The 17017-nt window shown below is 31.5% G+C and overlaps 4 protein-coding genes across 4 annotated transcripts; 1 reads left to right on the top strand and 3 right to left on the bottom strand.

Moving 5' to 3' along the window:
- Positions 1-6011: 6011 nt before the first annotated feature.
- On the top strand, positions 6012-7613 carry HELRODRAFT_166075 (hypothetical protein; the record flags this gene model as incomplete). Its single annotated transcript, XM_009033103.1, has 3 exons — positions 6012-7002; positions 7487-7488; positions 7596-7613. 3 exons carry the CDS (start codon positions 6012-6014, stop codon positions 7611-7613), a joined length of 1011 nt encoding a protein of 336 aa, XP_009031351.1.
- Positions 7614-8448: 835 nt separating this feature from the next.
- HELRODRAFT_166074 (hypothetical protein) lies at positions 8449-12119 on the bottom strand (the record flags this gene model as incomplete). Its single annotated transcript, XM_009033102.1, has 5 exons — positions 8449-8490; positions 9758-9840; positions 10241-10327; positions 11502-11682; positions 12081-12119. 5 exons carry the CDS (start codon positions 12117-12119, stop codon positions 8449-8451), a joined length of 432 nt encoding a protein of 143 aa, XP_009031350.1.
- A 362-nt stretch (positions 12120-12481) lies between these two features.
- On the bottom strand, positions 12482-13740 carry HELRODRAFT_166073 (hypothetical protein; the record flags this gene model as incomplete). The annotated part of the gene is made up of 3 exons (XM_009033101.1): positions 12482-12634; positions 13062-13270; positions 13719-13740. The coding sequence occupies 3 exons, from the start codon at positions 13738-13740 to the stop codon at positions 12482-12484; spliced, it is 384 nt and encodes a 127-aa protein (XP_009031349.1).
- Positions 13741-14101: 361 nt separating this feature from the next.
- HELRODRAFT_166072 (hypothetical protein) lies at positions 14102-15719 on the bottom strand (the record flags this gene model as incomplete). The annotated part of the gene is made up of 3 exons (XM_009033100.1): positions 14102-14306; positions 15105-15230; positions 15514-15719. The coding sequence occupies 3 exons, from the start codon at positions 15717-15719 to the stop codon at positions 14102-14104; spliced, it is 537 nt and encodes a 178-aa protein (XP_009031348.1).
- Positions 15720-17017: the final 1298 nt, after the last annotated feature.

Below are 17017 nucleotides of genomic sequence, written 5' to 3'. Positions count from 1 at the left end.
AAGTTAATTTTTACAACGTCAAAGTTCATCTTGACAAAGTCAATATTTCCCTATATATACAGCAAGGAGCACTGATGATGATTCATTCGGAATCGAAATATGGCCTTATTTGCAGCATGAATTCGAAAAATAAGTTTATTTTGAATTTTAATAAACTAAACGTTCACCAAAAAACTTTAGTGAGAAAAATCGAAAAAAACGAACTACAAACATATTAACGCCAAACATTCGGTAGAATTTATAGAATATTGTAAAATATATATATATATATATATATATATATATATATATATATATATATATATAGTTACGAGTGTAACATGTGTGCGCATAGGCTTTGATAGATCATCGTAATTATATATAATTATATACTTTCCGTTTGGTACTTATACAAACGTGTGTGTTAAAAAATAAATGATTGTGGTGATATTAGTGATGTTGTTGTTGTTGTTGCTGCTGCAGTTGTTGTTGTGGTTGTTATTATTAACAATATTTTATTTTCATCAGCATTTATAAGATGAGGAGGCACCCTTTAAATCCAGGCTCTCTTAAAAATGTTTTTAATTTCTTTCGAACTCTGCGACCGAAGGAGCTAAACGCAATTTAGACGGTACGGAATCCTAAACTGGTAGCGCAACTCTCCACCCACCAATGAGCGACTTCGCATTTTGTGCCAGCATAATCTGATTTGTGGCTAATCTGAGGAAAGATCTCCACGATATTCCCCTACCCACCTACTCACATTGACAAATAACCAGCAGAAACCATACCAACTCTACATCTGACAGCAACATTGCATTCTTGTAATTTTTCTTCATTATCATTGTGGTAAAAGTAGCAGTAGAGTAGTTAAAGATTTAACATAACGTATTTTTCCATCACTTCATCAGTTTATTTCTGCCCATTGATTTATTGACTTCCTCAGCAATTTGGTTGATAAAATATTTTAATGAATTTTTTCCACCAAATATTCTAATCTATCAAAACAAAAAAAAGAATCGAGATATATACATATATATATATATATATACATATCTATTTGTATATATATATATATACACACATACGTACATATATATATATATATATATGGCTTTTTGAAAATCATCCGGTGAACTCACTAGCTCCCGTCGTTGAAATAATTTCATTTGAGCGCTAAGTCCCTTTGTTTCAACGTGTATATTTAATTTGGTCCACATTTCTTCGATTGACAGTGCAGAAATTCTTTCAAGTTTTAAACAAACCTCTGCTTTTGTTGAAATGTTGAAATTGAAAACTGTGATCAGTATTTTCAGGTGAATGAGTTCAAAATTTCACAAAAATTTTATTAACATAAAACATGCAGCATATATGACAGTACTACCATAACGCGTTTATGAGAACAGTTGGCACGTGTGTGTACGTATATGTATGTATGTAGTTGTGTGTGTGCATGTGTGTGTATGTATGTATATATATATAAACGCATGTGTGTTTGTACATGCATGATTGCTTACATGTAAGTAATAAAGCGTGTATGATTGCATGTATGGGTGTATGTATGTACGAGTGTATGTGTTTGTATGCAAGCATGTATGCAAGCTTTAAACGAACATTAATCTGTATTGCAGTTTTTAATCTAATTTTAATTCATTTTTTATCAATTTTACTTGTTATTCTATTTTTAATTCAAATAAATTATGTGGGAAAACCAACAGATGTCATCTTCTTACACCTCTTGATTATTATTATTTTTCACACTTTTTAATACTTCAAACGTACAGGAGTTTCTATATTTAACTCGTCAAACTTCCAAACGAAAAAATCTCAAATTGTTTCAAAGCATCTTTTAATATATTGTTGTAACCTTTGACCCTCGTAACTACTAGCATCGATGTTATAACTTCAATGATCTCTATATTTCCAACACCAGTGTTGTAGCTTCGAACGATCGTCAAGTGTTCGTTATTCAGTAGGTTCAAGATTTCCGATAGATGAACACAACTTCTTTGATAAAAGTTTATTTAAATGCCAACAGTAATAGAAACATCACACTAATCTAAGTAACTACTGCACATAAATCACATTTACGACTTTTCTTTCTTTGCTAGAAACCTTTTTTAAGGTTGCTAGAAAAATTTTTACTTTAATTGGTGTATTTTATTTTTCATCGGTCAATAAATCCAATTCAGTCATTTTGGCTTCTGTCTCATCCGTATGACAGCCGTTACATTTGAATGCTTTTTGTGTCGTTCGTTTGATTTCTGCTAGGAGTGAGATAAACAAATGAACTGCGTTTAAAACGAAAATGTGCCCAAATACTGGATACCCAGTACTAAATTATTTTTTTAAGAAATACAACGACCATAATTGATAATTATATAAACATAACCATAACAAACGAATCAGTGAAACATTTATAGCGTGTTTAATTATAACATAAAAATGCATTATTCAATTAAAATGATGTCGTCGTCTCAAGCTCAGTGGCTCGTGTCTCAACAAATCAAAAGATGGGCTTGGCATGAAATGAGGACAACTTTTTTTTCTTGCTGTTCATGTTCGGTCGCCTTTGAAAATTTATTCCTTCTTGTACAGCACTTTTTATGATATTAAATGAAACCTTAGCTGCCTTATTCCACGCTTTTTTTTAACCCAAATAACATTTTTGTCTCTGAGCACGTTTCAATGCTGCTTTAATATGTCAATGTTTAAAAAATTAAAAAAAATAATTGAATATGAAGATGTGATGGAGAGAGAGAGAGAAAGAAAGAAAGAGAGAGAGAGAGAGAGAGAGAGAGAGAGAAGAGAGGTTGAAGAAAATAAGGCAGACCAGAAAAGAAGCGTAAGAAATAGAGGGAAATAATGGAAGATAACGTAAAAGGATGGGTTGAATTTTTGTGATGACCCTTCTGTGTTGTGCTGCACATTATAGTTGCTGGTCCGTCCTTATTTATGGCTTAATAATTTTTTTTCATTTTTTATTACGTTGGCTTTTTTGTCCTTTTTATAAATAAATATAATTGCAATGTTACGAAGAGATGTCTGTTTATTACGAAGAATTGGCTGTTTATTACGAAGAATTGTCTGTTTATTACGAAGAATTGTCTGTTTATTTTGAAGAATTGTCCGTTTATTATTTCCATGGTTGTTAAAAATCATTTAACATTTACTTCAATGATTCGTTGCAGTAAATTTAATTCTCTCTGCTTTATTGTTTGAGAATTGGCTTCTTAATGCATTAAGCCAGCAACTTAACATATTTATTATATTAGCTAGACAATGCACGTTAAAGTTAACATTAAAATTCCCATTATAAGTTTATTATGATGTGAACAGCATGAACGTACATATGAATGTGTAGATGTAATATTTTATTAGTCCGTTAAATTTATATTGCTAATTAAATGCTATTTAAACCACTAATATTTTTAAAAAAAAAGTGAATTCATATTTAATAATTGTTTAAACTGGTGCAACAGTGTAAATAACCTCGGTTTATTTGTAATTCAATAGGAAAAGCAATCAAATCACTAGTTCACTTCTCCAATTTAATTCCTATAAACTAACGTCATCATCCTTTATCATCAAAATCAGGGATGTGCAGAAAAAACTTTATTTTAATTCGGTCACAAAAACGATTTCCGTTAGTTTAATAAAAATAACTATGTTTGATTTTTTTTCAAGAAAAAAAACAGATAAACAAAAAATTTTCTGTAGAATTAAATGCCTCCATGTTAAACGGGCATCACAATTTAGATGTCATTCCTGTGGACTAAAACGTCTGCAATTTCGCGTAATTACTGCTGCCCAGGCTTGCGTCAGAAGGTTGGCATAAAAATTTCACCAAAGTCATTTAAAAAGAAGTAGAACATAAATTAGAATATCAAAGAGAGCAAAAAGAAGAGTGCAGTAAATAACAGAAATAATAAGAAAACAAAATGTAATAATTAAATTGCTAAAAGGAAAATAAATAGCAACAAAAACCAACGTAGCGGTGAAATGACAACAGCAACATAATTAGGCAAAATAATGTGAATAATAATGACAATAACAACAGTAATAATAGTCACAATAATTGCAACAATAGTCACAATAAATACAATAATATGAATAACTATAATATAATAGTCACAATAATATCAATCCTGACGATAAAAAATATAGTAAAGGAATGAAATATGACAGAAAGAGTACCGTAAAACAACTTCATTAAATAGCAGGAACGAACGCACATACATCCGTTTATACAGCACGCGAAGCCACTGCTTTCCTTCTTTCTTTCTGCTGCTAATGCATCACCTAAACTAAAACATCAAAAAATATTTCAGTAGTTTTTTGTCTACATTTTTAAATTTTTCATTAAGAAAAGAGTAGAAATACTACCACTACTTATGAATTTCTTAGTGATTATTTTTTTTTTATTTTCACATCAATAATATTATTAGTTAAAATGCTTTTTAGATATTCTAATTATTAATAAAAGATAATGATTACGTATGTGATTACTAAAACATGGCGATGATTAATGAATAAATTATCAATTTACCGATGGATTATTTAAGACAACAAAGTAGTATTTTCGTATTAACTGCTTTTAATATTTCTCTAACTATCACAAAAAAACCATACAGTAATTAAGAAACTTTGACACGTTATTAGTCTAAGTTGAAATATTTAGAAATTAACCATGTGATTTCCGTTATTTAATTAGGAGATAAAAATAGTTTAGTATAGAACGCACTCATTCATTGTTGTGCTATTCAATCAAGTAAAACAAGCAAATAGAAGAGCAATGATTTAAAAATCACAGCCATGTCTGACTAATTAGAGGAAATATCAAAGGCTTCTACGTAACCAGAAGCAACGCCAGTTAAAACCTTGTGAATATTTATAGTTTTGGTACATGATTGTTCACTTTTTTAGAGATTCAAACGTTCAATAAACAGTTTCTTCTAAGATCTCTGCATTATGTGACTCCGAAATGCCATTATTACAAAATGGTAAGAATGTATGTTGTAAGGTAAATAATTTATCGAAGGGTGAACGCAGTTAAAATTTGTTCAGTCTAAAATTTAATTTTTAATTCTATGTGCTATCAAAAATTGTGATGCAAAAATAATTTATATATATAGCTTGAAATAACTGTATTAATATGCAAAAATGTTCCTTTAATTGAAATTATTTTACAAAGAGTCAAACGATATTTGTGTGATGAAAATTTAACAAGTGGACCGTTGAAACGCATTTTATTTATGAAACTCGCCATCGCCAAATAATGCCAAATCACATTATCTAATTACACTAAAATGTAATCGATGAAATAGTTGTTTGAAATATGAGAAAGACGATGAAATAATTAACAAATAAATATAGTAAAGAATGAACACAAACTTCTACAAAATAACAAAAGCGTACACATAACGTAACAACGTGAACAAAATTCATAGTAAGCACAAACACTAATTGCTGCTTTCATTACATCGCATTATTCTTCCCTACATTGTAGTGCGGACACCATGGTATCAATACATCTGATTTAACCAATAGAACAATGAATGAAACAAAGTTTGGCGAGCCAGATACAACAGTATCAGTGAGAGATAGAAAGAAAGAAGCCAACTAACCAGCAATGTTTTCAAACGCTGCCAGATCTCTGTTAACGCTTCGTTGATCTGAAGACAGCTTGTATTGTTATGCTGGCCCATGAATAAATATTAATAAATGAATCGCTAAAATAAATGGGAGTAAGTACTGAGCTTTCAACTTATTGTAATATCACTCAAATTTTAGTGTACAATTCAACTTTATTTCAAAACATTTAAATATTTGTTCAAATTTAATATAAGACTATTTTTCGTTTTGTAAAAGTTCTAGTCGACTTTCACTGCGATTTAAACATCATGAATGATTCGATTTAGTACGATAGAATTAACGTTGTAAAAAATCCGTTAAGCTTGGCGACAATTAAATAATAAATTGTTTACAACAAAATTTTGATTTTAATGGATATTTCAAAAACGAATGATAACATGGACCAACTGCAAACCCCCAAAGTTCAAAATTCAACATCAGATAATGATTCACTCGCTGAAGAAGAAAGAGTTTTTGACTTCGGCGAAGAAGATGATGCTTCAAACTACTACGATTCGACCATTCCTCCCTCCGTCTACAGAGAGTACGGTGGCGAAGATTACTCACAATATCTCAAAGATGACGATGATCCTCAGGAAGCCATGCAAAATGCTGATGGAACGTACCCAGGGAACTACCCTCTCGATCCAAGTCAGCAGTTATACTCAATGAAACCTCAGTTCCCTGATGACGATGGCAAAAATGTGTACGATACCATTCAAGATGCTACAGTTGAAACAAGCTCACAGAGAGAATATCAAATGAACCAGCAACCTATCACGACAACAGGAAACGATGGTTCAGAAAAACGGTCATTTGGCAGGCAAAATAAAATGGGTCAAAAAATTAAAGATCGAATCGAGAAAGCCGTCAACACATTAAAACAAAGATCAAAAGTAAATTACGTTTACATCCACAATGTTCAAGCCCCTGATGACACTGGTAAAATATACAACTTCAGTTTTGCCGATTCGAAGATGGGAAGTTCATTAGCCGCCATGCTACAGGAACAAGAACAAACAACACCAAGTGGAGACAACACAGAAGAAAACGCAGACAGTGGAATAGGTCTGGAAAGTCAGTCGGATTCCATAGTAGATCTCGGTCTCGAGAGATCCGGCTGGTGGAATTTAGGCACTTTATCTTCCGCAACATCGTCCACGGCATCATCCAAAGTTAAAAAACAACAGAAGCAGAATGCAAATGATTCTAAATTAAAAAGCAAACTACCATCATCAACAAATAATACAAACAGGAACCCTGCAATAGAAAAAGATCTCATGCCAACAAACCAGCAGCCGATAACAGGAACAACAAAGAAGGCCGACAACGCGTGGAAGAAGTTTACAGATACGTTAAACAGAAACAAATCGGGAAAATCAAGCACAGGTAAGGGTAGTTAATCAAATATTTCATATAACATTCAAGGAGAAGAAATGAAGTTATGAATAATCAAACTATGATGGACAGTTCATAAAAAATAAGAGATCAGATGAACAATGAAATTTTAATACCTGTGACATGTTAACATGAATGTTGTGCGTAGGGCAAGTAGTGAATAACGTAATATCTGTGACCGACAAATAAACTGCCAACTTTCTGTTGACATAACATTTTTTTGTAAATATATTTATTAGGTTTTGTAAATGATGGGAAATTTGTGTTTAATAAAAACAATTTCTAACAATTTAATTTATTTATTTATTCACGAAAAAAGGCAAAAATGGAAATACATAATTCAATATAATATAGATAATTTCACAACGAATATAAACACATGATGAAAACTTTTAAGGATGAATACACTGTTTTATTGCAACAATCGAATGCAAATGAAATTATATTTTTTAATCATCAACTTGGCTGGCTGCAGAGGTGGGCAAGGAATGATAACATGGGTATTATCACGGTTTCATAAAGTTCCCATGGTTGCACAAAAATTACATGAAAATTATTTCCTACCGCACAAAAAACATTACCAGGAAAATAGAAGCAGCTAAGAGAAATTTATATGAATTTAAAATTATCAAAAATTACAACCGTAGTGTTTTTGAAACAATAAAATATAAAGAACTGACAAAAGTTCTTTCGCAATAGAAAAAAGGTCATATCAGTTAATCAAAAGCTTATAAGATATGCCATGCTCACTTATATACCGCATGGTAAAGGCCTAAGCAAACAAACTAACCTTCAGAACTTTAGTGGATGAATTTATTTATTATCTCATTATAACGTAGTAATACATTCACGTGAGACTTACTAAGAATGTAATTGAGAATAAATGCGAAAATGATAAAACTTGAAATAATAATTTTAAAAATGAAATCATGTGAGGAGTCATTTTAAGAAACTCATTCCCATCCACCTCTATTTGGAAAAGGGCTTACATTAGGGTAAACTATTATACATTCACCGACAACAACAATGGAAATATAATATCTGTAGTATATATACAAACTAACAAGAATCAAATTGAAAAAAAATTGAATGTTCTTCATTTGAAATTAAAATAAATGAAACCAATATCTTCTGTGAAAAACAAAATATTCTATAATTTATAATTATGAAATGAAACCAGGAGAAAATAAATTTTTACGTCCTATTTGAGACAATTTCAAAAAAACTTTTTAAATTTAATTAACTTAGTCAAACGTTGATTAAATTAAATTATAGAAAAAAAAACATTAAAATCTATACATATAATATTTTAAAAAAATTCTTACATACAAATATTGCATATAAAATGTTTGGAGTTGATTCAAGTGGCTGGTTATCGATTTATACATATCAGTTAAACTCGTCGAGATGCCTAAGAAACGAAATAATTGAAAATAATTAAAAGTACAACCTAACCCAGCGGTTCTCAACCTCATTTGCCTGGTGGTCCGTGAGCAAAGTCTTTGCAACATCAATGTAAAACGAACATAATACTTTTTAATTTGAAGTTAAAACATTTATTAAAATATATAATAATTTTAAATAACAATTTTAATGCACCTATAGTCAAGTGTGATAACTGTTGTTCTCCATGTCTAATAGTTATACAAAGAACTATGTTATACTAACAATGTGTAGCTGTTACGTAATATATATTATATAAATCTCAAGTGCACTAGTCAGCCAAATTTTCAGTAGTGGTCCGCGGCAGACACACATATTTAAGTGGTCCTTGAACCTCAAAAGGTTGAGAAGCGCTGTCCTAACTAATAAAAAAGTTAACGTGAGGGAAAAAGGTAGCATGGAAAAAATAACAATTTTGACAAAATAAAATATGGTTAAGACACCAATTTTGAAAGTCAACAATTATGATTGATCATGGTCAAATGTATAAACACGTACATAGCGATACACGAACACACGTGCATATACACGTACACACAGGTACATTACACACACATTATATATATATATATATATATATATATATATATATATATATATACGCATACACAAAATTTTTAGCATTTAGTAATTTATTACCATATTTTCCAATTTGTCTAGCAATTTGTTTATCATTATTACCAAATTACCAAGTTAATTAAAATAAACATGTACAGAATATATAATGAATATGTGTGCGTAGTTTCAAACAGAGGAAAACCAAAATTATGCATATATGGTCAGTTAATGAAAATATCCACTAACAAAGGGGAGGGGATTGTTAGAAATGAAACTGACTGGGAAAAACAACACAGCTAACAAATGATACAACATAAATGAAGATGTAAATTGGATGACCAGCTGTATGACAATATTATAAATATATAACAAATTTTTTATCTGTTCATTAATTACCAAAATCTCTCTAGAAGATGGTTGAAAATGTTCAACAACGGATCCATCAACATATATGAAGCATGAATTGAACGAATCAATCGAACTATGTATCAATCAATCAATCAATCAATCAATCAATCAATCAATCAATCAATCAATCAATCAATCAATCAATCAATCAATCAATCAATCAATCAATAAATCAATCAATCAATCAATCAATCAATCAATCAATCAATCAATCAATCAATCAATCAACCAACCAATTAGTAAAACTGTCAGTCAGACAAATGAAGAGATCAATAAAGAGGTGAATGAAGAAGCAATGCTAAACAGCAGCAGGATGGTACTGCATTGGATGACCGACCTGGATGTAAGGTGATCCAGGTGATATGCCTTGATAGTAGAAGGCTGCATTCTGATGAGTTACTGTTGAGCCTATGTAGGAACCTGCATTAACAATATAACATCGTCATCATCGAAATCATCATCGTAGTCGACATTATTGTTAATATTCTTAAAATCATAAATATCAGATTATTGGGAGAGAGAGAGAGAGAGAGAGAGAGAGAGAAAAGAAAAGCTGGTTTAAAGTGCAACATAAATAATATAATAAAAAATATAACGTTCAAATGACACTAAAATAGATAATGCATCACAAAACGTCGTCATCTGCTCACGTCCATCAAATGAGACCAAAATATCAGCATATAAAGTTAAAAGACGCATGCATTTCTTTCAGGTCAGCATCGTACAGAAATGTGATGCGACTGACATTGCCAACTACTTGAAAGCAATCAACATCGAGACATTATTCTGTTTTCCATTGTTTTGCAGGGGCGATGCCAACGCGAAGGCAGGCAAAGATCAGTGATCAACTTCATTTCATTTCTTGTGTCGACAGCAAATTTTCTGATTTGATAGCCAGTGAAGTTTCCTGGCCGGAAATCGTCCGCATCAGAGAATGGAAATTGGGCAGCAGTAACAATCCAAGTGATATCGACCAATCACCACCATTATAGTTCATGGTTTGTTCAAAAGAAAGGAGACGAGATGTTGGAGTTCAATATATTTATTAAAGTTTGGTTAAAAGTACATTTATGTTCTAGTAGTAAAATTTTGTGACATTTAATTTATGATATTTTTTCATTATATGGTGTGAGAGCGTCTGTGAGAATATTTAATATTATAATCTGCCTAAACAAATGTTCAGATAATAATAATATAAAATAGTAACAATATTAATAATAATATATGATTAGCCTGCAAATACTAATAACAATAAAAACAACACAAAAGACTAAATGAAATTTCAGTAGAACAGATTGAAATAACAATATACACTGTAGCAATACAACGACAAAGTACACAGTAGCGATTCAAAAATATATTGTTGAATCGCTACTGTGTCTGTAACAATACAACAATACTTGAAGCGCTTAAATTTGAAGAATACAAACAAAATAAATCAGGTTCTATATATCCACCAATAGCGTAAGCGAATGCAACACAACTTAACTAAACCAAAAAAGTCAACAAAACAGAAAATTGAATAAATGATTAAAAAAGATATTACTAATAAATATAAACTATGAACAATCATGAAAAAACAACAATATTTTGAATTATAAAAATCTTTCTTCCCATCAACACCACAAGAAAATATCTAAATAATTATCAATTGTGATTAATATCTAACAAAATCTCTTTCAAGATCTATCTTGAATAATCATGGTTTCACTTGTTGTGCAGCCCATTACTGTTGTGCCAGTTGTAGAATCAACCCATCTGAAGCACAAACTTCTCCAGTTAATTCCAGTCTTACATTTGCTCTTGCCCAGCTAATTCTCAGACAGCAGCTGCTGTTGGCCATTTTTTCTTCATATTTTCAAATCATCTCAAGTCCTAACTTTTGACCATCTTACAAAACTTACTCACAAATCATCTAAAAAAAAACTCACTTAACAATAAATAACTGATTAAAAAAAAAGATTTAAAAAAAATTTCTTTTCAAGGCTATACATGACTACAAAATCACAAAACGACCAATGTCATCCAATTAAGAGACAGAAACTAAATAAAGAAGACAAGAGGAACAACAAGCGACGTACCACTAGCATATGCCTCACTGTTGGCCACCACAATGACATCGGACGTCATCATGGTGGGGGCAGTCTGGGCAGCCACGTACATTCCAGGAGTAGCGGCAGCAGCCTGGCAGATGTATGATGGATGGAGGGAGGCAGGCTGGTGGGCCGCTGGTGCTTGCATCACCATCCAACTACTGTATGTCTGTCGTTAATGTATGAAAATTTTCTCTATGTGTGACAAGGTGTAAATGATTTATTTGTTAGTCTGAACATGCAAATTTACGAAACAAGATGCATGTTTTACATCTAGGAAAAGTTCATCAGCAGTGGATATCTATAAAGTTAAGCACTGCAAGTATGCTTCATCACTTTATTACAACAAGGTAATAAGCTTACTAGCAAAAGGATTGGAGCAATGGAATCGGCAAAATTAATGCAGATTCATCAGTTACACATATAATAAGGTGGATATAAGAAAAGGATATAAACCTTAAACCACTGCCATTGACCAAAGTAGATGGATCAAATCCATTAATAACTTAACATCACACGAAATTAAAAAATTAACGTGACACTGACACAAAAGAGTTGAGAACTCACCATGACCCCAAGGTTGTAGAAGAATCTCAAGGTCGACATATCTGAGTGAAGAAAAATGTGAGCAATTACTTTTCTAACATTCTAACATAGAAACAACAAAATATTTATCATTAGTAATTAACTATAAAATACAGCTATAGGACCAAATATTGTCTCCAATGTAAAAAAAAACACCAACCTGTTTCCTAACCAATCAAACCAATCCTTCAATCCCTCAAGTTTTCATTGAGATAGTCAATAAAAAGAATCAACCAACAAATCAATCAACCAGCCAATCGATCAACCAACCAGCCAATCGGTCAATCAACCAGCCAATCGATCAATCTACCAGCCAATCGGTCAATCAACCAGCCAGCCAACCAACCAACTAACCATTTATAGGTAGATCAGTGCCATTAAGATCAAGTGATGTAGGTGAGTGGAAGTTGATGGGTCCATTGTAGTTGTCGTAATTGAGCAGGTGTGCATTGGGCATGGGCACCAGCATGCAGCTGGTTGCCGTGGGTGACGCCGCGTAGATCTGAGGGATCTGTTGACAACCAAACAAATTTAATCTTTTTAAACATCAATACAACATTGAATTATGCTACGTTGAATGGTGGAATCATGATTATTTAAAGGAGACAATTCAAAATAAAAAAATTTCAGGATAGTTTAAAAAAAATTATAAAAAAATTTATTCTCCAGTATCTAAATTGTGCACATTTCTTCATTCATCCACTCATCTATGCGATATATATCTATCAATTATGATTTGTTTGTCTGTCCACTTATCAATTCTTTCATTAACTTTTCAATCAACTAGTCCATCTACTCATAACTCTCTCTAGACAGTCACCCATCAATTACTTCTCCAATTTATCCATCCATCCATCCATCTCAGCGCAGATGTACAAGTATTCAACGTAGGTTATGCAACATAAGCCATGAAGCCTAGAAAGCAGACGACATAGAGCAAACATCATGAAAGAGTACACATACTTGATACTGCATCATCATGACTCCATCAGTGCTGGTGCCCACAGGTGAGGCAGGGGCATCAGCTTCATTGGCGACAGAGGCAGTCCGCACCATGTTCTCTCCAATCATCAGGTAAGATGAAGAAGATGAATGTGCTTGCTGCTGTCCTGGCGCTGGTGGATGGGTGTTAGTGGGCGTTGAGGCATCCTCGCCTAACAAGTTCTCATCGTCTATGTAGTATACATGCGAATGTTTGCAATTATTTATCATTGCTACACTAATTTCTTAAAATCTTGAAAAATTAAATTGAAAGAACTGTTGGTCAGAATCAAACCTATCCTTTGGTATAAATTTTTAATTTGCATCACTAACTTCAGTAGGATGCTTACGAAGAAAAATAAATCATTGTGGATAAGCTGCCCTTACAAAACAGATTCTAATATAGAGTCATATCAGCGTGTGTGTGTTCAGGTTTGATTAAGGTATCAGACTATAATACTAGCCATGAAATCAATTACAATTCAAATCCAGATTAACTTACCTGAACAAAAATTTTATTGGGTGAAGAAGTTATTTTGAAAATGAATGCTCCCAAACAGTTAATGCAGTTTACAAATGAACGTGGGTAGAACATACCAGGACGAGTTTATCAATAACAAAAATAACCAATATGCCAACCTTCGTAGAACACACTCTGCATTTTTTGAAAATTGAAAAAATATTTTAGTCACTCAATATATGCAACATGATAATAGGATGAATGCTTAAACTTGATGACCTATATATTTAATGAGCCAAATATTAAACAAGTACATGCAAAATAAAACCACTAGACCAGTATTGCAAATGTAAAAAAAAACCAGTGCAAAAGAACTCCGAACTTAGGCTTTTATAAAGGGCAAAAAAGTTAAAACATAAAACAATTAAACTTCAGATGAATCAGACAGATTTATTCATTTATAAGTCAAATTCATAATTTTTGTGGCTTATTTATTTTAACTAACTATATAATTACATTAAACAGAAAATCATCTTTAAAACACAAACAAATCTGTTGAGTTTCAACATGATTCCAAGAAGGAAAGGTCATTCAGAAAATAAATAAGAAGTAGCTGAATCACCAGGGAAGGATCATCATATCCTGTCATGTCCACATCACCCTCCATGTGTACAACGTCCATGTGCACGCCATCTACAGAAACATCGCCATTCTCGTAAGGGTACTCAGGTCTGTAATGACCTTCACTGTAGCTTCGATCCTTCATTCTGTGTTCATATTTGTTAAGATTTTGCTAAGAATCTTAACCAGTTAATTAACAAATCAATCAATCAATTAATCAATCAACAAATCAATCAATCAACAAATCAATTAATAATTATCCCCATCAATTCCTTTATTAAATCCGATTGCATCCATTTTTTGTCAATTTCAGAAATTCTTTTTTAACTTTGATCAATTTCTTGATTTCAACATCCGTTCTCGCCTCAAGTTTACTCTGTGATGTCATTTATCCATTTTTTAGCAGGGTTTTCAATTCATCTTTGACATTTTCTCTTCCTCATTTTAGTGCAGTTTAATCCTGCCTGCAATCCAGCATATCTCAGTTTTCTTTCATCACTCTTTTTGTATCTACTCTATTCTTATTAAAGAATGGTTTCTTCTGACTTTCTCTTTCATTTTTGGTTCCAGCTGATACCAATAATTTTCTGTAGTACAGAGCAAAACGCTCAATTTCAATTGCTTCCAATCATTTTCCTCTTATGATGTTTCCAATTTTTCCACTGCTCTTGCAATGTTATCACCTTCAAATTCCTGCTTTGATCCAACATCCAAATTGTGAACCATTTCTTACTTCTCTCTTTGAATTTCCATACAATCCTCTGAATACATTGATTGTACTACATTAAAAACTTATAGCACAAGAAGACTAACCATACGCTTGCTTTTAATGTATTAACGTTAAGTTGGCACTTTATTGAAATCATTTCATTTAATCGTAATTTATAATGTTCAAAAACTCAAATGGTAAATTTCGTAAAATTTGATAAGCTGGCCTAACTAACGTCTTGAACTTCTGCTTGCAATCCATGGAAGCATCCTTTCCTGCAGCATATCTGCTCTGGTTGTATGAACTGGCAATACAAGAATTATAAAAACGAGAGATGAGGTCCAATGATTGATTAATACCACTGCATTATATTTGAAAAGATGCAAGTTGTGGTGTGGAAAATTGCATGTAACAAGTAAAAAATATTTAAATTTTATGTAATCCCATAAAAATTAAATAACATCAAAAACGAAAATATTCTAAATTAGCATCGATAATCCGACCTGACACATAAGTTATGGATAATGTGCTTATAAATTAAAACATAAGTCCTAAACCATTTATAATGCATAATCTAAATGAGCAATTGTTATAAAATAGTAATGAAATGAATTTGAATGATCAAATAAAAAACTTGAAAAGACCCGTCATGTGCATTATATTGCATTGATGGTCCAACAGAATTGATCCTTGATGAATGTGAATAGATCGAGCTGTTGTTGTTGCAGTTGTTACTAATGCCTGAGTTGTTCGTGTTAATAAAACTGTTGTTGACGCTATTAGCGTTGTTATTGTTTTTAACAGCACTCGACTTGGCTTGATTCAAGTTGTTGTCATTGTTACAAGACATGTTTTTCAAACAGCTGTCAAAATTCTGAAAGAATTGATTACTTGATTAACTAATATAACATGAACAATTTTTTCAAGGTCAATTAAAAAATGTGAAAAATACATAAAAATCACTAATAGGATAAATAAACCTTCTTTTTATTCCTCTTCCTCCAGAAGAAATCTTGAAAACGAACAATTATAAAAATTTACTTAATGGTAAATTTAAATTAACATATTTTTAGTATATATTCATTTGAAAATCATTATTCAACTGACAGTTTAGGACTGACAAACAATGAAACATAAATAAAAATTGTGCACATGGTGTTGTCTCACTTGCTGTATAGAATAGAAGTATGATTATTTAAATATTCTTGTCTATTCTTTACTTATTTTCATTATTATATGATTGCATCAACATGTTTAATCAGAGATAAAAAGCAATGTAAATATCAAACTAGTCCAAAAACATAATATTGATACCAAAGTGGCTTGATTTAGAGATGAGTTTAACTGACTCAGATGGGACAACATGTCTGCAAGAATATTTTTCAAACGTATTAGAAATTTTTTTAATATAAAAACAAACATTGGCTAGCAAAATTTCAATGATTTTGTTGACAGATTTTTATAAGTTTCCCAAAGTCTAATTAGATTTCTACTGATATTAAAGGCATACTATAATACACTTACTTAAATTCCAGATGAAGAAAAAAAATAGTTTTGCTAAACTTATTGAACTCATTCTATAAATTTGTCATTCTAAACAGTTACAGCATAAACTTGGAGACCCCTACGTTATTTCAGCATCATTTAGTTATGTTTTTAGTTAACCAAATGTAAATATTTGGCTAACAAAAATATTGCACCATAGTTTAAGGTGTGACTACTTGATGCTGAGTGGCTACTCTTCATTAGAATTTTCAGTTATAGTCAAATTAAAAAGATGATATATTATTCTATGAGCATCAAGAACAAAATTAATGAAAATTAAATTACTTTTCTCCAAGACCCTCAACAAAGACAACCACACGATTTTTATCATGTTGAACCTCTTGAATGTGAGCATCAAAAGATACATCCTTGTGATTTGGCAGGATCACCTGAAAATATAATTCATGCATATATCATCATAACCGTTTGAAGAAATGCATCAGGACAACAAACTCAGAATATAACTACTATTATAAACGGTAATCAACGATGATTACACATAGTTTGTTTTTTGAGAAATTTAGTTTGACATTATCACAAATTTCAAGTACGTTCCAGGTAGTGTTCAACAACTTTATATGCACCAGATTTAAACTTTTTTCT

Source organism: Helobdella robusta (assembly GCF_000326865.2).
Source record: "Helobdella robusta unplaced genomic scaffold HELROscaffold_9, whole genome shotgun sequence".
NCBI lineage: Eukaryota > Metazoa > Annelida > Clitellata > Rhynchobdellida > Glossiphoniidae > Helobdella > Helobdella robusta.
Note: the sequence above shows the minus strand (reverse complement) of the source record. Positions and strands in the feature narration are given on the sequence as shown.